General features: G+C 40.4%; 1 protein-coding gene across 4 annotated transcripts in view; it reads left to right on the top strand.

The window, feature by feature from the left end:
• The first annotated feature begins 553 nt into the window (after positions 1–553).
• The window catches only part of LOC122882806 (collagen alpha-1(XX) chain), a 40,418-nt gene continuing 20,324 nt past the window's right edge, over positions 554–20,647 (top strand). For all 4 annotated transcript variants that reach the window (XM_044210596.1, XM_044210595.1, XM_044210598.1 and 1 more), the window contains exons 1-12: positions 554–705; positions 3,782–3,893; positions 5,986–6,090; positions 11,670–11,813; positions 14,380–14,556; positions 16,403–16,600; positions 17,242–17,409; positions 18,247–18,366; positions 18,534–18,698; positions 19,016–19,174; positions 19,348–19,520; positions 20,280–20,409. In XM_044210596.1, coding sequence (XP_044066531.1) covers positions 3,791–3,893; positions 5,986–6,090; positions 11,670–11,813; positions 14,380–14,556; positions 16,403–16,600; positions 17,242–17,409; positions 18,247–18,366; positions 18,534–18,698; positions 19,016–19,174; positions 19,348–19,520; positions 20,280–20,409 — 1,642 coding nt within the window. In that variant the 5' untranslated portion in view covers positions 554–705; positions 3,782–3,790. The remainder of the gene's footprint in view (positions 706–3,781; positions 3,894–5,985; positions 6,091–11,669; positions 11,814–14,379; positions 14,557–16,402; positions 16,601–17,241; positions 17,410–18,246; positions 18,367–18,533; positions 18,699–19,015; positions 19,175–19,347; positions 19,521–20,279; positions 20,410–20,647) is intronic.

The following is a 20,647-nucleotide window of genomic DNA, read 5'->3' as shown; positions in this document are numbered from 1 at the left end:
CAGCAGAATCCTTACATTTGAAATATTACTGTGTTGTTGTGCAGTGTACATGTGTATGACTTACAGGTGATATATTTGCTGTAATTAGACAGCCAAGCGTCTGCTCACTGCAATTCAAAATAACTGAATTAGCAACCCTGCAGCTGCCAGCAGGGGCTCATCCTCAGGGTATGTGGTCACGCTCCAACACAGCATACACTAACGCAGTCTGCAGTGATGGAGGGCAATATGGACACTAAAAAGAATGACTATAGAAATACAGAAGACAATCCCATGTCACACGCAGGGTCTACGGACAGAGGGTGTGCAGAGTGTACCGCAAATTTGTGATAATGGGCTATATCAATTAAATTGACTTTACTCATTTACTACTTACATACTTTAGCAGAAGTTATAGTTAAGTGAAGTTAAGAATATGTCCTATAAATGGCACGAGACAGCGGGGCCGGTACACCGCTGCCTTCCCTCGGTGTGTGTTTGCGCCGTGGAGGTCTTTATAGCCTTCTCCGGAGTGCCACGCCTATGCTGGAGCAGCAGGAGGGCCTTGCTTCTCGGATTTCAACCCAGAGGAGTTCAGATCCCACCTGAAAGAAAGGGGGGGAGCTGGCTTCACAGTTTAGCGGAACTGGCGCGTGTTGACATCCCACCTCTGGAATGCCGTGCGGAGTCTCTCTGTGGGAATAACGCGGACCACCAAACAGCCAGGTAAGACCTCACCTGGCTCCTCGGACCAGGCGAGAAAAAGTTGTTGTAACATTGTGGTTAAGGTTTAGTTGTTGGTCCTCTTTAAGTCCTGTGTTCTCAGGTTAAACGACTGACAATAGGCTAACGTTATAGTTTGAAAGTCTTGTTGTAAAATAGCCTGAGGAAGGGACACCGTTCATTTGCTACTCTTTGCGCATGCGAAATACGTACACATTAAAAATAATTGTCGGTATCCAATAATTATATGATCAGCATGAAGTAAAAGCTCTCGCTTTTTACGCATTGCAGTTCTAATCAACAATGTACGCAGTTATGATGTTATTATGTGTGTTATGCAAAACATGACTTTCATACTACTCACTATGTGTGTACTTTTAAGTCACCCAAAGCCTCTTTATGTAAATAAAAATGAGATGCTGTATTTACCTCCCACTAAATCCATGACCTTAAAAATACTGCCAGTCATATGACATTATTGAGGTTTCAGGAGTCCATTGTTGCACATTTCTATTCTGTTGCTTCAGCAGTAGACCACCTGGGCACTTGCAAAGTTCACTGGAGTTCAAGTTATTTTGTGGTGGTGTCATTTTTTCCTGCTGAGGTCACTCCAAGGGCAGTAAAGGCATCAGTAAATGAATATTGACACTGACTCGAGACCGCTTTAATCTCACTGTAGTGTGGTAATCTACAGATGCACAGTATGAGAAATCAGGCCGCCATCAGCGTTTAAATAATTAATAGAACATCTTTCACATAGGATATTCCATAGACAGATCCACACATATTTTTTCCCCTATGCGTAGAGGAAAAACTGACTCTTTCCAAATCATTTTGGCACAATAACGCCAACATAATGGCCAGTTACTGTATTGTCCAGTCAGAGTGAACTGTGGACTAAATGTCTACTGTGTGACTGCGTATGCTCATATGGGTTCATTAAAAAAAATCAGATGACTCAAAAGATCAGTGGTGGTAAAACTGGCACAGGCATTTAAGTCCAAATTTAAGTGCTGAGTCCTGATTTGCATAGCTTATGTAACTTAATTGCATGCACCCAGAATTTGAAAAGGGGGTCAGACAAAGAGGAGACTCTACAATCCTCTCTGCAAGTAGATCCACCGGCATTGCGTAAAAATACTCATCTTTTCCTCTCTGGCAGGCAGATAGGTACGCACGACACACGGCTCAAATATAAACTCAGACTTGGCAACATTCAGGCAAGCAGGTACATGTGAAACATGAGAAAACATACAAAACGAGCAGTATAGTCACATCACATACTGCACATGATGGCTGTATATCAGGTGGTCTGAAAAGCCTTCAGGCAGGCTGGAAGTTTCTCTTAAACTCTCTTCAGTGGTGGCCTGTCCAGTCATGAGGTATATCTAAAAGTAGAAAGCTCAGACAGGAACTCGTGAAAATATGAATTAAAGCAAATAAATAAAGCAAAGACTCGATGTGGAATGAAATAGCATTAACATTTAAAAAATAACATGCTGCATTTTATTGATAGGACAGATTTAATCTTGTCTTTTTAAAAACTTGACTACCAACATATGTAGGAATTATTCTATATTGTGACATGGCATCAAAGAGTTTTAGGGTCAAACAGCGTGTTTCACATTCAGCTTCTTCAGGTCCGCTAATTACATCGTCAGTCAAGCTGTCAAGTGTTAGGCCCTGTTTGCATGTATGTATTTCAACTCACCTGGATAAACAACCCTGGATAATTCAATTCATCCTAAACACTTCTCTAACTCACAGGTCTGTCAACTCCAGCATAAAAGCTGAGCTACCAGACAGTTAATTGCAGCTTTGTTCAGCCTGTATTTTCTTGAACAATGTTCTCATTCACATTTTTTGCCTTGTTTTCCAAAGAGCACCTGCCTACACAACTTCAAATCCTTGTCATGCAGTTTTCCAGTGTATTTCAAAGAGGACATTTATCTTTATTTTGTTGGAGTCAGGCCTTTGACTAACGTTTTTGATTCACGACCCCCCCCCCCCCCCAATGCAAATGATACCTTGCCATGATGTCCTTATATAGATGTATTGTAGCAGAGTGGAAACAATGGCTCTCAAGGTTGCAAACAATCTTTCTTCGGGAGAGAATAAGCATCATACATTCTAATTATTGAGCATGTGCAGTCAAAGGGTCCAGAATTAGTTGAAGGCATAGTGTACACTTTGTGTGCTGTTAAATGTTGGTCCTCTCGGACAGAGGCATGTTAGCTTTATGGCCTCTTAAAGTGCCGCGTGTTTGTTAATATTACAGCCCTGCGTGTGTCATTAGCTGTGTGAACTTTGAGGGTCTGTAATGGGGACAAGCAGCGAAGCAGCTGTAGTCTGAGTCAGCCATAAAAGAGTTCCCATGGGAAAAGATGTTGGTGCCAGGTTTTTTTTTCTTTTTACCAAAATGAAATTTTACAAATAGATTTTATCTGCCGCCTGTTGAAAAGCCAGTGAATCTTTACAGAAATCCACAATGTCAGAATATTTGACTATTTTCATGTCCGATTATTCTGCCGATTATTTTCTCGATTAATTGTTTGGGCAATAAAATATCAGAATGTAGTGAATAATGCTGCAAGTTGACATATTCATATTCCTCGTTTGGTCCGACCAACAGTCCAAAACTCAAAGATATTCAGTTTGCCATCATGGAAAAGAAAGAAAAGCAGCAAATCTTCACATTTGAGAAGCTGGAACAAATGGATTTTTCCAAATTTTGCTTGAAAATTACTTTAATGATTACTCGATTATCAAAATAAATCGTTACAGATTAATTTTTCTGTCGACTGACACGAGAGGAGGAGGAGGTTTTCACTCACCAGCCAGACGCATCTTGATAGTATCTCTGCTGCTCCACTTTGGGTTGCCTAGTTGGCTTTGACATTGTTTGTCAGCTTTGATTTTACTTGGTATTTGAGCTATTTAATGCAGACTATTTGACTCTACTTAGTCAATTGACCACTGTATAGCCAATATAATAAATACATTTGTATACAAATATTAATTAATGCAAATAAATAAGTATATTCAATATTCAACATAGCATTGTTTTTAATGTTTCTAGGCTCCACTCATGTCTACTCACCTCCTTGCTTCATCATCATCATCATCTTTCTGGCTAATGCTGCGTTTCCTGCTCAGTGTCCTGCTGCTGCCCTCAGGCGTCCATGGCCAAGGTAGACTGCCTTTCATGACCATTACAACCATTTTATTACTACTAATAGGAGAGTAAGTCACATACACAGCTAGTGATGATGGTGAAGTTGCACAGCATGCTATCAGGGTCTTCACAGCTTTTAGCTACGACAATTGGTTAACATTAGCATTGATAAAATGGTAATATTGACACAAAGCAACTACTTTATGTTATTTTTGCCTTCTCTGCTATAAACCTACTATATACAACTATATATACTTTACTCGCAACACACTTGCTCACTTTTTTACTACTTTTACTTAATGTTACTACCTGTTTACATCTCTGTGTATACTATATATATATATAATTACATACTACCTGTTTACAAGCTGTTAAACCAACAGTATAACAGTATATATATTTATGTGCATTACCGGTCTACATCCTGTTCTTACCTGTCCATAACCGGTTCTCATTACGCATATACATTTACTACATTAATGTACACTGAGAGGTTTTTTAAGATTTTATGATTTTTATTGGCATATTTCAGCACAGCAACTTATACATTTCAGTAGCTGCTGGGAAAATATATTATCTCTGTGACTCTCACATCCTCTTGACTGCTTCTCATGTTAATCAGGGACCTCTTTGCTTTAGAAAGACGGTTTTTAGGCTCTAACTTCATGTCAGACCATTCATCTCTGCGCTGATGACACGTTGTTGGCAGCTATACTATTAACATTTTCTAATTGTTTCGGGGTCCTCTAATACTACTATACTGACACTGCTACACCTTCTCTCAGCTGATTTCTGACAGCAGGACTGGAAGCTCAGCAGTGTGAAATTTTTCTTTTTATTCTTTCATAACATTTTTGTTAATGAAACTCGCCCACAAACAAAGTGGAACAGGCTTTTAAGGGTCGATTATGTTAACGATGAAATCTCACAAATGTGCACGTCCTCATGAACGAGTGATTTACGAATGTTTGTGCAGTTTAGAGAGTTTGGTGAATCTGAGTTGGAACACTCGTACGCATAAACCTCACAGAAAAAAGAGAGATTTAGGATAAGAAAACGAAAATGTTGATTTTTACTAATAATACAAATTTTATTAATATGCTATTTTTTAAAAATATATTTTCTACTGCTGGTTTATGAGAACAATACATCGCAGTGCTTACTACATTTCATAAAAGAAACAATCAGCAAGACTCAAAGGGCTTATTATTTCAGTGCTGAACTAAAGAATGATGACCAGCTGCTCTTACCCCACAAATCAGGGAGCACAACACAGTCACTGTACTTGTCTGCATATCTGCCCGCCTGTGTGGAAAAGTTGTTGTTGTTAGTGGGTCTGTTAGAGCTTGACCTCAGTCTCTCTAAATCCCCATCAGACCCTATCTGATATTCTGCAGGCACCAAAGAAGATGAGGACCCTCCAGAGGCCCCTGGCCCTAATACACCATCACACACACATGCATACATACATACATACATACATACATATACTAGTCAGGAAGGGATCTGTTGAGTGCTGAGGGTCATGCATCCACAGAAGTCCACTGTGATTCATGCTGTTCATGTCTACACTCCTCTGTCTTCTTTGCTTCCGTTTTCCCCTTCCCCCCTCATCTTCCTCTCCATCTATTACCCCACCAAATAGTAAATACAAAACCCTGACACACTGTAAGTGTGTGACGTTCCTTTGACATGACCTTTGACCCTCCAGTCCCCAACCAGCGTCCTGTTCCTGTTTCTATACCAGACAAGAGGACAGGGCATGCTTTGATGGATGAAGGAGCAGCTGGAGAGAGGGATGGGTGGAGGGCGGGAGTTTAGAAACATGAAAGACACTGCTTGTTGGGAAACCCCTGCTGGAAATTATGTAGATGAAGTCGAAACAAGAGATGGATTTGATTTTGGGAAAAGGAAGTGAGAGGGGTTAGGCCGTCTTGGCAAACTGGAGGAATGAAGAAAGTTTCGCAGCTTGTTTCTTTGATATTTGAAAAGCCTGCAACTGTCATGCTCTCCTCTTTCTCTTGACCCAAATCCTTGAGTAGACATCACGCACACATTTAAAACCACTTTTCTTTTGTATTCTTCTCTTTGTCTCTGTGAATGTCAAGGTCGTCTTAAGCTGACGGTCCTGTCTGAGGACAGACTGCAGATGAAATGGAAGGAGGCTGATGGACCCGTTCAGGGCTACAAGGTCCGCGTGAGACCCATCTCAGGTGAAACTTTACTGACAGTGTTGAAAGCAATCACGTTTGAAATTTTCACATGACTGAAGTAACTTGATAACATAGATTAACAAAACAGGTTTGATATAACCTACCGTGTATTCAGTACATCAAAGCTTAAATATGCATTTACAATAAATAGATATGTCAAGATACATAACACTTTGGAGTTGTGCAATAAAGTATTCTACACATTTGAGGAAGCAAGTAATGCTTGTGCAGTATTTTGAATTGCCTTGCTTCTCTGCACCATTCCCACAGCTCATTTGTGATTTTCACTCCCATGTTGTGCTTCCATATCCACTCTTAGGTGTTCTAAAGTGGCGATGCATAATAATTGGGCAAGTTCATATGTGATACAGTATATGGCCAAAGGTATATGCACACCCTTGTCCACATACCTTTGTGTACTTCTAGTCTTGGACTGTTTTTCATTATTTGGCCTAGGCCCCTTAATTCCAAGTAAGGGAAATTGAGATGCTACAGCATGCAATGATGTTTTAGACAACAGTGTGCTTCCATCTTTGTGGGAAAGGCCCTTTCACAAGTTTTGTGTGGAGGAACTTGACTGGCCCTCACAGAGCCCTGACCTCAACCCCATCCAACACCTTTGGGATAAACTAGAAAGTCAGTGCTGAGCCAGGCCTTATCACCCAACAGCAGCGCACAACCTCACTGATGCTCTTGTGGCTAAATGGGAATGGAATGGGCAAATGAGTGCTGGCAAAATATTAACAAACAAATCTTTTCTACTGAGACTTTTTTTTTTGTCCGGTATGTACCGGGTCTGTGCAAGGGCTCGCCAGATTCGTTCATGTACCAGAGTCAGACAGTAGACTCAGCGCTCATTAGCCTGAGGATACAATTCCTGGCTGTCTGCAGAGTTTGGTGAGACCCGTTGCTGCCGTTTGGCTGATAGTTCGACTACTTCTGGTGCTTATTTGCGTTAATAATTATTTTGCATCATGATTTAAATACTGTTATTGTCTCCAGGTCATTTCTTATTTCTGCCTCTGTCATGATACAACATCAATACTGTATGTTTTTGTTGTTCATTTTCATTTACCAAATAATACACAAGTATCATCAATACAATTATCACAGTAAGTAAATTAAAACACTTCCTGATTTCATAAGTTATCAGCTTTATGTAGCCTTCAACTTAATATTTGTGAAGGAGAATGAAGCATACATTGGTTTACTTCCTCTTTATACCCACAGATCCAATTAGCATGCCCTGTGCTCTTGTGGTCTCGAAAGTGTGCAACACCTAACACTCGAAAACCCAAAATACTCGAACGTTTGATATATTTAGAGGCAGTGGCAACGTAACACTCGCACTTTGCGGCACTAGAGCAAATCCCTGCAGGCAGGTTCAGCAGCTCCTTATTCTTAGAGCCAGTTAAAGTCTATTTCAAGTGATAAGTAGTTTTCCAAATTATAAAGGTCAGGGATAATTTGTTGAACTGGGGCAATTTCTATCCATTTACAGTGATGGATGGAACAGTTGGACAAGGCAGCAGGGCATTGGCATGATAAGTGCCTTTATGATATGTCTTTTAATGCTTCATGCCTCCAATTGCACTGTATTTCTTTGCACAATGAGGAGTGCACAATGAAATACAGTTGTAGCCCCCTCCATGCTACACACAATGAAAATGTATTAACAAATATTCAAATATTTTAAATTAGAATAGAATAAAACAATAAAAGTATAAAAAAGTAGCACTAAAGGAAGAAATAAAAGGAAAACAAAATTATATTAACAAGGAGGATATACAATTACGTATACTGTATATACACGCACAAAGATATGTATAATGTGTACATTATTGGTGTAATATATAAGTTATGGTGTGAAAACTTGCGGTTGTAGTGGGAATGCAATGATTATTGTCTTTTAGTATCCTTTGGGCTCTGCGCAGGCACCTGACCTCACCGATATCACTGGTTTTCGGTAGATGGGTTCTAATGATGTTCTGGGCGGTTTTAATCACCCGCTGCAGAGCCCTCCTGTCCTGGGCCGCGCACATCCCATGCTTTCTATTGCTCCTCTGTAAAGAGCAGTTTCCTGCACGCACTCTCAGAAATGTTATTCTGAAAAAGAATAACATTGCCGTTTTACGGCGCCCTACGCAATCAAATGAAATGAATGATTACCATGTATTTTTCATTTTGTTATCAACACGTTAAAAAAAACTGCCAGATTCCTTGGCTCTGCTGTTGGTTTGCTTTCTTTTGTCCATAAAATCAAGTATCTATGTTGATACTTTTTAATAAATTGACTTACAATGTGTCCTTTTCCATGACATTGATAAATGCAAGAGAGCCAACAAAGTAAGTAAAAGCTATAATTATCATTTTTATCACATATAGGGAAACTGTTGCACAACATTGGAGCTTTCATGTGCAATGAATGCAGTCACACTTGTGAGGGGTCCTAATTATCACAGTTTCTGAGTTTGTTGCAGATTAAGTGCAAATTACACTTTACTTACATCCTGGACAGAATCGGTCAGTTTGGTTGGTTGGTTGGTTCAGTTAAATTAATATTGGATTCAGACTTGGGACTCAAAACCTAATTGTTATTTAAAAACAAACATTTCCTCATTGTATTCATTCACATATATTCCACCTTCTCGGAACAGGATTACTTTCCAAGGCTAAGAAAGCTCATAAAACGCATTTACTCTTTTGGGCCTAGTAGAATAACTTTTCTTTTCTGAGAGATTTGATACATATGAGTGTGAATAAGTGTCCAAAGTCTCAATTTACTGATCATTATTGACTAAACTATTGCGTGTCTATTATAAAGGGAGTAGTAAATGAGTGAATGAGAGAGTGAGTTTAGTCACAGCCTTGGATTCTTTGGTTTTGGAATCATGGATGCCATCATAAGCAGGCGCAGCTCTGCCTCTGGCTCAGCAGATAGAAAACATAAAGAAAAAAAGATTGCATTGCAACATCAGATAAAATGCTCTGTGATTTATTTCCCTTCAAAAGGCACAATAACCTTTTCATGTTCTGGAGAAACCTGGGCTGAACCTTCTGAGAAATCTGTATGCTGTTTTGTTAAAACTAGTTTAAAACTGGCCAAAATATACTGTATGTTTGCATATGCTTTAGTGTAATTGTAAGTTGTGTAATCATTGAGGTACTGTATCTTTCATACATTTATAGAAGTATATCATAAAATGTACTGGCCAAAATCCAATCCCAATCTGATCATCAACTTTTTATATCAGCATATGTCTAAAGTGCAAGCCTTGATTCCCCCTTCTCTAGTTTGAAGCAGCATATAAATGTGGTGTGAAAGTGCCTTTCATCTCACTTTAATCCAGACTGCCATGAATATGTCAGCTCTCTTGCTTCACAGGTGATGGTTTGGATAAGAATGCAGCTCCCTCTCCTCCCCTCCTTCTTCACATCTGTGATTCTTCCTGCCCCTTTAACTTCTTCCTTAACATTGTTTTCTCTCCATCACCCTCTTATCTCCCATTCCACACTGTGCAGCTAAGCCCAGGCACGTCTAAAAGAGAGACAGAGGGGGGGCTTAGAAGAAGAATTCAGTCCGACAGGCGAGTTGAGGTGTAGGGTCTTGGGGAGAGTAAGAGGATGGACAGGTGGTGTAGATGAGATTAAAGGGGGAAGGCAGTACAATTCTGGAAAATGCATTAAAAGAACTGCAGAAGGTTGCAGAATACATCTGCAATTTGGAGAACAGAAGAGGAAGCGGTATATCATTTGTATAGAAAAAGAAAAAGTTGTTGAAGACCAGATGAAGACAGAGGGGTTACACAGCGAGTTGCTGAAAACTCCCCTGCTAAGATTTAGCTTCAGGGGAAACGTGAATGCAGTTTGCATTTAAGGCTCATTTTACGTTGGGTTCACCTGCACAGATTGAAAGAATGCACTCACTGTTAAGATTTCTCAGGATTTCGGTTAATCTTATCAGACAAGAACTGGGAATAGTGTGTATAATCTAGTAGGGTACTTCAGCCGCTGTTGCAGCTGGCTGTGCATCATGATATATTGTCTATGCCAGTGTAAAAATGACTGTAGCAAAGATTAGTACAACTCCAGTTAGAGCTACAGTATTTCTGCAGCATGATGCTTGAACATTTAGGCTTTTTTCTTCACATATTTATTGCTTACATGCTGACGTTTGACCCGTAAACTCTTGGGAAAAGCGTTTGCAGAAGCTGATCTGACCCAGACATCCAAGGCCAGTAGACTGTGGACTGGAGAGGGAGGCGCATCAGTACTTCACTGCTTATTTTTTAGTTGAAAAAAATATTCTTTTACAATAAAATGAGATTTACTTTCACAATAGAAAGAATACATTTGAGACAAAACCTAAATATAAATAGTCACAAATGAAATGAGAGCAAGAAGACAATTAAGGCTGTACTGTATTTTATAATTATTATATTATAAGAACATTTACAAATTCAGGGAACATAATTAGGAACATTAAAATGCAACAATTTAAAGGATAAACTTATGAAGTAATATAACATTGTAAAGTAAATAACATGGGGGCTAACCAGGGTTGCTGCCTTTCTCTCCAGCTTTATTCCTTGTATACAAATGATTGGGCTACTTTTGATGACTCATTTGAAATATTTGATTTTGCTGATGATACTACAGTGGCTGGGTTAGTAACAAGATCAGATGAATCAGCATATACTGTGGGAGGGAGGTGTCTGAGCTTGTAAGATGGTGCAGCGATGATAGCCTTCAGCTTAATATTGGGAGATGAAAACTATAGAGATGATCATAGACTTCAGGAGAGGGAAATGTTGGAAACTGCTTCTTGAAATTTCCAGCAAACCAGTAGAAAATATGAAAGATTTTAAATTTCCTTGGCACAGTAATAACCTTAAATGGGTAAAATGTGAAAAGTGTGCAAACTTCATTTATTACAGTTTGGTTTGGTAGTCGGACTACTGCTGAACAAAACATAACAAAAAATAGTTAAATCTGCATCTAAAATGACTGCCCACTCCCTCCCGTCGCTCTCTTCAGTTTTTAAAGTTTGGCTTCGCTAAAAGGCTCGGAACATCGTTAGAGCTGATTCTCACCCAGCAGCTCCTCTCTTTCAGGAAATGTCCTCTGAGAGGAGGTACGGATGACTTTGTTTTCAATCTGAGCAATTCAAAAGAAGTACATTCCCTGAGGCTATTTGACTCTTGAATTGTGAACCTTTGGCACTTAAATGTACATTTTGTTTTTAGCTTATGCTTTTCTTTGTAATTATTTATGGGTTTTTTTTATAATTTTAATATGTTTAGGTTTGGAACTTTGTTTTTTAGTGTGTCTTTTATGTTATTGTGTTTTATGTATATAATGGTTTTATTAGCTTGCTGTGTTTGTTGTCTTATCTGTCCTGCATTATGAGCTCATTTAACTCACCTCAACTTAAAAACTAAAATACAGGCTCTCTCCTGCTTATTCTTAATACTTTTGTGGCAAAAAAGATCTTAGTTGATGTCAGGAACCCTGACTTTCCCTTTACACTTACAGTATCCCATCTGTCATTTCTCAACCAAAATGCATGTCTTTTTCAGAGGTGCCACAGCCAGAGCTGATGCTGACCACCACACGGGGCCGGGCAACGGTGGCAGGACTGGACTCCAGTCAGGAGTACGCCCTCCAAGTCCTCGTGCTCAATGGAACAACAGAGAAACTTCTCGCAAAGCGACGATTCACTAGTAAGAAGCAGCGAGGTGGATGGGAGAAATTAGAAAGGCTGGCTGAGAAGAGAGAACAAAATAGAGGGCGGAGGGAATAAAGATGAGCACAAATGGAACAAATGGCCTTCAAGCCTTCGCTGTATGTATAACGGCCTTTGACAGTCCATTAAGGATTTGCAGGTTACTCGCCAATACTTCAAATTGCTTCTCACATTAGTGTAAATTGAAAAAAAACTGATGCATTTGTAGATAAAATGAGCGATTTCAAGATGTGTCTTTCAGCTCTGGTAAATTATATGAATATAATATTTTGCTAAGGTCTATAGGCTTTTTTTTACCACTCTAAAACAGATTTGTTTAATTTTATTTTCCTGTAAAATACATAAACTAATGCAGTAAAAAGTAAGAAGGAGAGCTTGGCAGAGATATGAGAAACATGAAGTGTTGTAAAGAAATAGATGCAGGGAGTGGAATGATAAAGAGGTAAGAAGTAGGTTGTTTGAGTGCAAGTGAGCATGAATATCTCATGCATATCTCTATGGTCCGTCTTATATAATATAGTATAGGGTTGTTTTGTTTTTTTTTCTGATTAACTGGAATCCACAAAACATGCTACAGTTTTTTGTGGGGTTGAACAAGGGACATGAAACTCCACAGGCATGATGTGATGTACAACACTGACTAGAGATGAAAAGAAATACTATCTGCACTGCTGTTGACTCAGTTAGTACTTTGAGATAACATTGGCAAGACAGCAAAGTCATATTATAGGAAGTGGTGCATTTTTGACATTCTTATGCTTTCTTGGAGTGTGCAGTGGTTCCTCCAAGCCCCCACCCCATCAGACCAAGCAGATGCACACACACACACACACACGCAGAGTCAGTATAAATTCTTACTCTAGCCGGATTACAAGCTGAAAGTGGGTTTTGTTTGTGTGTATACTTACATGAGGTAAGTGTGTTCCTGGGTTGTAAATGTGCCCACCAACCCTTGTTCCTCTGTGGTCCGCAAAGGCAACCTTACCAGCCAAATTACACAGTCAGTATTGGCTTTCTGCCCACACTGTGGACGGAGCTTGGAGAGAGGAGTAAAGTTTGTCTTATAGTTGAGTTTACTGGGAATTTCTGAGGAGAAAAACGGTAGGATGGGGACATTTTGATGAAGCGTCACCTATGTTGGAGGATTAGGCTGTGCATGGGAATTGGCAACACATTTTGCACCTCAGATTATTTCAGACACCTCTGTCTCTGGCTCCAGTGCTGTTATTTCCCACGGCAGTGACGGTGAATCCCATCACAGCTCTCTGTCTGTTGATTTCCCCTGTTTTGTGAGCCCCTTTTGCTTTTGACATTTTATTGTGAGACTCTGATTGATAATTTCCTGCGGCTCATATTGGATTGTATAATATGTGAATGTAGCCTGTGGTTGCTTGCGAACCGTGCTCGTGATAGTAGGTTACTGTGTCGAGTCGAGCATGTCTAGGCAGGTGTGGAAAAACCTGGCAACTTGGAAATTCGTAACACTGGCTGTCAGGCTGGAATGATGGCCGTCTGGGAATTCCTTCCTGATGCGTCTTCGCCTTTCCCATCTGCTTTAACCCCCTCTGGGCCCAGCACTTATTTTGAGCCGTGCTAGTGATAGTAGGTTACTGTGTCGAGGCAATGCTTACTTCCTTGGAAATTTCACCCTCAATTTGCTGTTGTTGACCTTGTCTCTTAACTCCAGGCGAGGATTTCCCAACAGGACCGGGTGAAGCAGTTAAGCCAGAGAAGTAATAACATCAAACATGCTCTATCTTTACCTCTAGCATGTTCACTTTTATCTCTCTGATCTCAAACCTACCTAGTACTGAAATCCAATCTGCAAATAGATATGTTGTCCAGATAATGAACAGTCCAGTCATGCTGTTCGTTAGCCCTGCAGTAGTTTTACACAAAAAGCAGGGGACTGACAGTTACTGTGCAACCTGTACTTGGTCATCATCAAGTAAAGCTCCTGCATTCAAAGTTCTAAGTAAGTAAAAGTAAATAAAGTATTAGTATCAAAATATAACTTAAAGTACCAAAAGTAAAAGTACTCATTATGCAGAATGGGCCATTTCAAAATAATGTATATTACATTATTAGATTATAATTATTAATGCATTAATGTGTAAGGATCACTTTAATGTTAAAGCTGTTAAAGGTGGTATAAAATATATAAAATACTTTAAATACTGGTGGATAGCGTGTGAATTTCCCCCTGGAAATGAATAAATAATAATAATAATAATAATAATACATCATAATTATATTTTAGCTATACTTATATTGTTGTAAACCTAGAAGTTATAACGGATGTAGAGGGGTTGGTTTGCTCTGCACATAGGTAGGCATTGATTATTAGATAGTAAAGTTATTCCATTTGCATTGGGATTTACTGTAAATTGGTATATCTACAGTTGATTTATAAACATGCATACACAGATTTGACTCTCCGGAAAGTATCAGATTTCCTGCACCACTGGCAGTAATGTTATATAAATTAATATACTGTAGATCACTCATATGTGATTCCCTTGGCTGCACTTTCTCTCTTCCAGTGGAGGGTCTGCGGGAGGAGGAAATGGTCCGTAGTGGTAGCCGAGAGCAGAGGAAGAAGATGTTGCCAGGCGGGTCAGGGTCAGGAGATCTGGACGATGCAACAGAGGCTCTGGTGGGCCTGCCAACGATTCTGTATCCGGGCCCCACCACCACCGCTGCTGCTGCTACTACTACAGGTAGTGCATGCTAGCAGATAATAGCACTACATCCACACACACTCACACATCTTGGTATTATTACAGTATGGTGGCTTGGGTCCTGGCAAAATAAGAGGCAATTCACACCCAGCCCCAGACATGATAATGTCCTAATGCAGGCCTATTCAGTTGGCGGGCCACGAGCCACATCCGGCCCAGTAGTACCGATCGGGCAGGATGTTTATGGATGTAGCGACACCGCCATATCATTCACAAAGCAACGTTTTCTCATGTGAGTTCCGACCACGCTTAGTAGCTTTTCAAACCATCTGGCTATTGACAGTCACAAGAAGGGAAATGCTCTTCTGAAAATATATCTCTGTCAACCCTGAAATGTAAATTTGACAATGAAACCCTGCCTGGACTGGCAAGTATTTGTTTACTTTACCGCCATCTCCAAATGCCTGCTGTTTTTTATTACATTCATTTGCATTTGTTTAAAATTTGTCATTGCCAAAAACTAAAAATAAGGTTTTAAATAGGCTGCTGAAAATGTCTGGCCCATCTACATTTCCTGGTTTTAAAATCTGGGCCAATTGAATTTGTAATTGAATAGCCCTGTCCTAAGGGCTTGAATATGAAAGAAAGTATGATAATCAAGCAACGTGGGATAGTGGTACACTCAATATTATCTGGAAGACTGTTTCAAAGCTGCGTTGCCAGTACAGCAAAAGCTCGATCACGCCTTGACTTGAACCTGGACTCTGAAACAGCTAAAAGGCCTAACTCAGCAGATCTAAGAGGTCTTTTGGGACAGTAAGGAGTTCAAAGTTCACGAGTCTACTCTGGTGCCTGGCCATGTAAAGCCTTGTATGAGCTGAGTAAGATTTTAAAATGGATTCTAAAAGTAGCTGGTAAGCTGTGGAAAGAACCTAAAATGCCGGGTGATGTGAGATTATTTTTGTCTTAGTCAGAAACCTGGCTGCAGAGTTCTGCACAGTCTGGAGCTGAGCTACAGCTCAAGCATTAATGAAAAGGCTTTACAATAGTCCGGACATGAAGATTTAAAAGCAGGAATATTAGTTTTTTTCTGTATTGCTGAAAGACAACATTACTCTGATCTCTGAAATATTTTTTGTGTGTTGTTCAAAGCACTGTATAGAAAGGTGCTCAGTGCCGATGATTAAGATCTCTGTTTCGTAAAAGTTCAACTGCAAAAAAGTTGTGTTACATCCAGTCTCTGACATCGGCTAAACCGCTATGTAGTGTGCCAGATTGTTGAACCCAGAGGGTTTGACGAACTGATCCTCGAGTTATACTACATGTCATCTCTACAGGTGAAGAAGTGAATTCTGTTTGACAGATAGGAACTTACCTAAGAGTTGATCTATCTGCTCTGATGGCCTCTGTCATTATAGCCCTGTTTGACAGAGAGGGGGCAAGGCACGGAAATGTTGCGACCACACACATACAAGCAAGCCCGTACACATGTGTACAGTAAGTACAGTATACTGTATTTAAACACGCCTGCGCCAAAGCGCTTTGAGACTGATACACACACAGTAATGACAGCCCGGCAACAGTAGGTGGAACACAGGAGACAAAAGCTGGAACAAGACGGAGGGAGGTGGGGTTGGGGGTTTGTTAGCAATGGTTGAGGCAAAAGATGTAAACTGTGAATCATAAAACAATCATTTATATGCACATGTATATACAGGGAAATAATGTTTCCTCTCACTTTTCCCTTTGATACTTTTGAAGTCAGATGGACCCAGTGTCCACAGTAGATTTCCTGTGACGAACAGCCTCAACTGGTCCCCTAAACAATCTTTGCTTATCTTACTGTAACCCCACGCATGTGCTTGCAATTACCTCTCTCCTCCAGAGCCCCCAGCTATAGAAACCCCCTCTCAGCTTCCTGAAGAGACCCCAGAGAAAACCGCCAAAGAGAAGAGGAAGAGGAAGAAAGAAAAAGAGCGGGATCGTTCTAAGGTGGAGAATAAGGAGGAGCAGGGGACGGCACAGGGAAAAGCAGCCGAGGAGAAACCCCGGAAAACACCCTTCCCTACCCAGCCGGTTACAGGTAACCTCTGCTCCCCAGTGTTAGAAAAACATGACATAAAACTCAGATCTAAAATGCTCCTTTTGGTGACATTTGTTATTTTAATGAACCAAAACATGATAGCACTGATTAGGACAACTCCCTTGAAGCAGGAAGTTAAGCCAGTTGTCTTAAAGAACTTCTGGCCACCATCATCTTTGGCTCTTCTTATGAGTTAAGGGACCAAGAGACTTGAGAGCAGTAACTGTTGGTTTGAAATGTGATGACAGTGGTTACACAAGGGAGGGTCAGGTAAAGGAAAGGATAATGACAGGCCATCCTGTTCGACTGCAGGGCGCATGTGTCCTCTCTCTCCCTCATAATCCAAGGGAACGCACATTCACATGCATGGAAACTCACTCATGTTCATGTATGCACCATGTCGACACATGTTCACATAGTATTTACACACCTACAGTTTAACACCTACACCCACCTTTTGCCTGCCTAAATGCATAGAGCGATCTGCTTCCTGATTTAAAACCATGCATTTACCCATGTACTCACTAATATACAGATGGGTGACAAATGAAAGGAAAAACCAATATGAATTGACTTAGTAAGGTGTTGGTCCACAATGAACAGCTTCAGTGCTCTTTTGCTTCATGCTTCCTTTTATTAAGGTATGTCTCCAAGGAAACCATTTGAGTGTGACAGCGATGCAGCAGCGGACATCATGTTGTTGGTGGACGGCTCCTGGAGCATCGGACGCACCAACTTCAGACGGGTCAGAGACTTCTTGGAGGGCCTGATGACGCCCTTCCGCATCGGGCCAAACCACATTCAGATTGGTGAGGATCAGAGTGTGGTGGTGAAGCCACCTCTCTTCCCTTCTGTGTGTTGTATTCATGTAGACACAGTGCCACACAGTGGGTTTCTTATGGCACGTCATCATTCATACTGCATGTTACAGAGGTGCAGACTGTTTAAGAGGTATACAGGAAGTGATGACATGTATGATGTGTAAGTTTTTGTTTTATTTTTTTCCCATTATGATATTTATATTCATTTGCTGCTGCTTAATTTATTAACACCTAGCAACCATGTAGAAAGGGCTTAGCAACCACAGGGAAATCCCTAGCAACCACCTGTTACTAACCTAATAACTTCCAGAAATCAACTGACCCTTCTGCTCCTTTCAGCTAATACACAACTCATACTTCAACTCCTTTCTGTGCAATACAGCCTACTTTTCATACTCCTTCATTCACAGCTTTTACAGCAATGCATTTCAGCAGCCAGAGATCACACTGCATTTTCTAAAGTCATAAAAGTGAAGTTAAGTGATTCTCACTACATTGTTTCTCATTTTTGGTTCTCATTGTACAGAGCATTGTTCGTCTTTAAAGAAATAATAGTTTGCTTGTAAATAAATGTTCATTTTGCTACTCTCAGAAGGTGATATGCAATCAATGTATAGTCTGCCAAAGCTTCTACAGTTACTGTCTAAGCTTTTGGTTTTAAATAGCACTGCTGTAACAACAAAAGATGAAGACAAAAAACAAAATAAAAAAAAGATACAAGGATATTAAACTTAACCACTTAAAGTATAATGGATTTACCTTTCCTAACGGCCTGCCCCACAAATAATAAGTACAATCTTGTGTAATGATGTGCTTTTGTCCCAGGTCTGACGCAGTACAGTGGAGACCCCCGCACAGAGTGGCAGCTCAACAACTTCACCACTAAAGACCAGCTGTTGGAGGCAGTAAGGAATTTCAGATATAAGGGAGGAAACACATTTACAGGTAAACACACATCACAGTTTGCACCTTTAGTGTTCATGTGTTTCTGTGTTTAAGCCCTAACATCTGTCGTTAGAATATATGCACATACTACATACAATACAATACGTACACAGTAGAGTACATGTACCGTATGTCTGTCCGTGTGTAACCATGCATCCATCTCCCAGGCCAGGCGCTGCTCCACATCATGGAGGAGAACATGAGGGCCGAGGCAGGCGCGAGGTCGGACATGCCATTTTTCCTGGTCTTGTTGACCGACGGGAAATCTCAGGATGACGCCATTGCTGCGGCAAGCCGGCTGAAGAATGCTGGCGTGGAGATCATCGCTGTAGGTGAGACTGAAAAAGAAGAGAGGATGAGGTGGTGTAGAGACTAAATACCTTTACCTTTTAGCAGTTTCTTAGGGCTCGTGTTTTCTTTAATCTGTGCACCATGGGACTGTAAGCAATCTGGACTTGTTTTGTTTATTCAGCCTCTGGGACTCGAGAGGAGTGTAACCAAATATAGTGTGATGTGGTTATATTATTGTAATGCAAAACGGTTTCTGTTGTGTTCTCATTGTTAGGTGATCAGAGGCATTTTGATCTAATCTCTGAATGCTTTTTATACTAAGTGGGTTGAAGCATTTTATAACTTTTGTATTATTCAGGTGTGAAGAATGCTGATGAAGCCGAGTTGAGACAAGTGGCATCAGAGCCGGTGGATCTGAACGTCTACAATGTCAATGACTTCCCTCTGCTCAGCAAACTGGTGGCACGCCTGGTCCACATCCTGTGTGGGAGGATAGAGGACCGTGGCATCACAAAACGTAACGCATCTGTCTGTCTAGCTATCTGCCTACCTGTCTTTTCTTGCCAACTCAACAGAAACATGTACTTGAACACAAACTTCACATTTTTTTCATGGCAGGCATCCGGTTTTTCAAATCATGAATAGCTTGTTGGGGTCTAAGGTGCTGATTCCTTGTTACTGTGTCTACAGGAATGGAGCCTGGGCCGACAGCAGACCCGGCCCTCTCCTACCCCAGTCCTACTGATCTCCGGTTCTCTGAACTGGGCTCCAAAGAAGTGAAGCTTCACTGGACCAATCCTGCAAAGCCAGTTCAACAGTACAGAGTGGTCTACCACAGCGCAGAGGGTCAGAGTCCACAGGAGGTCAGAAACACAGCCTTACCTCACATGAATTATTACCACATTAAGTTTGAGACATAAGAATGGCAGATTCCAGCAGCTTCCACATTGTGTTTTACATTGTACTCCAATTCTGGAAGAAATGTGCTTGATTGCAGCAAGAAAAACAGCAGAGACAATGCTAAAGCTGTGAGAGAACAAACCGTATAGAACACGTTTACCATCTTGTGTATCCTCTTCAGTAAAGCATCCTGAGACAAAGGGGAGGCTTTACTCGATTTGTTTTGAGAAACAGCCAAGCCACTGCTAATGCAAGGTTTTTCTACCCTGGGGTCAGGACCCACATTGATTCAGACTGTGCCTTGGGAGATTTCTGAGACAGATCACTTTTAATGAAAAAAAGGTTAAATATGTTACAAATATATTAATGTTTCTATATAATCTATTTGGAGCATTTGTGAAAATAACATGTAAAACAATGCCTTGTTCATATCACCTGACAGCTTGATAACTATCTAAAAGCTGAGGTTCTCAACCAATTACAGACCATAATTTTAATATATTGAGTTTAAATATGTTGTAGCAGCAGTTTCCATCTTTATGCGAAAACTTAGTAACTTTGATGTAGAAATGCTTGTGTTATTATCGAAAACTTGTGTGGTCCTATGTGGGATGGGAAAATAGCAGTTTCATATCAAAAGTAATACATATTTTTACAGAATATTATAATGTCAAAATACAAGTGCTGGAGTTTTGCGACTGTAAGTGATGCTTTGTGTCTAGGTGGTTTTGGCTGGCTCGGAGTCCACCGTGCTTCTGGAAGACCTCTCCTCTCAGACACTGTACCACGTGTCCATCTTCCCCGTTTATGAAGACAATGTTGGCCTGGCACTCAGAGGAACTGTCACTACATGTAAGATGGACATCACTGCTAAATAGTGTATTTTAAGGGATTCGTTTGTTTGTTCATCAGTCACATATCCATCACAGGTGGAATATTTGCTATTTGTTTAAATTGGCCCAGAAATGGACTGCAACTACTGCTCACTTGTTACTGTTCTGTTGGTTACTAAACTAGCAGCAAACTGAATAAAACAAGGTGTCTAAAGAGTCTTTCTCTATTCATCAGTAAATCACAGACTGTGCTCAAC

Source organism: Siniperca chuatsi, linkage group LG10 (genome assembly GCF_020085105.1).
Source record: "Siniperca chuatsi isolate FFG_IHB_CAS linkage group LG10, ASM2008510v1, whole genome shotgun sequence".
Lineage (NCBI taxonomy): Eukaryota > Metazoa > Chordata > Actinopteri > Centrarchiformes > Sinipercidae > Siniperca > Siniperca chuatsi.
Note: the sequence above shows the minus strand (reverse complement) of the source record. Positions and strands in the feature narration are given on the sequence as shown.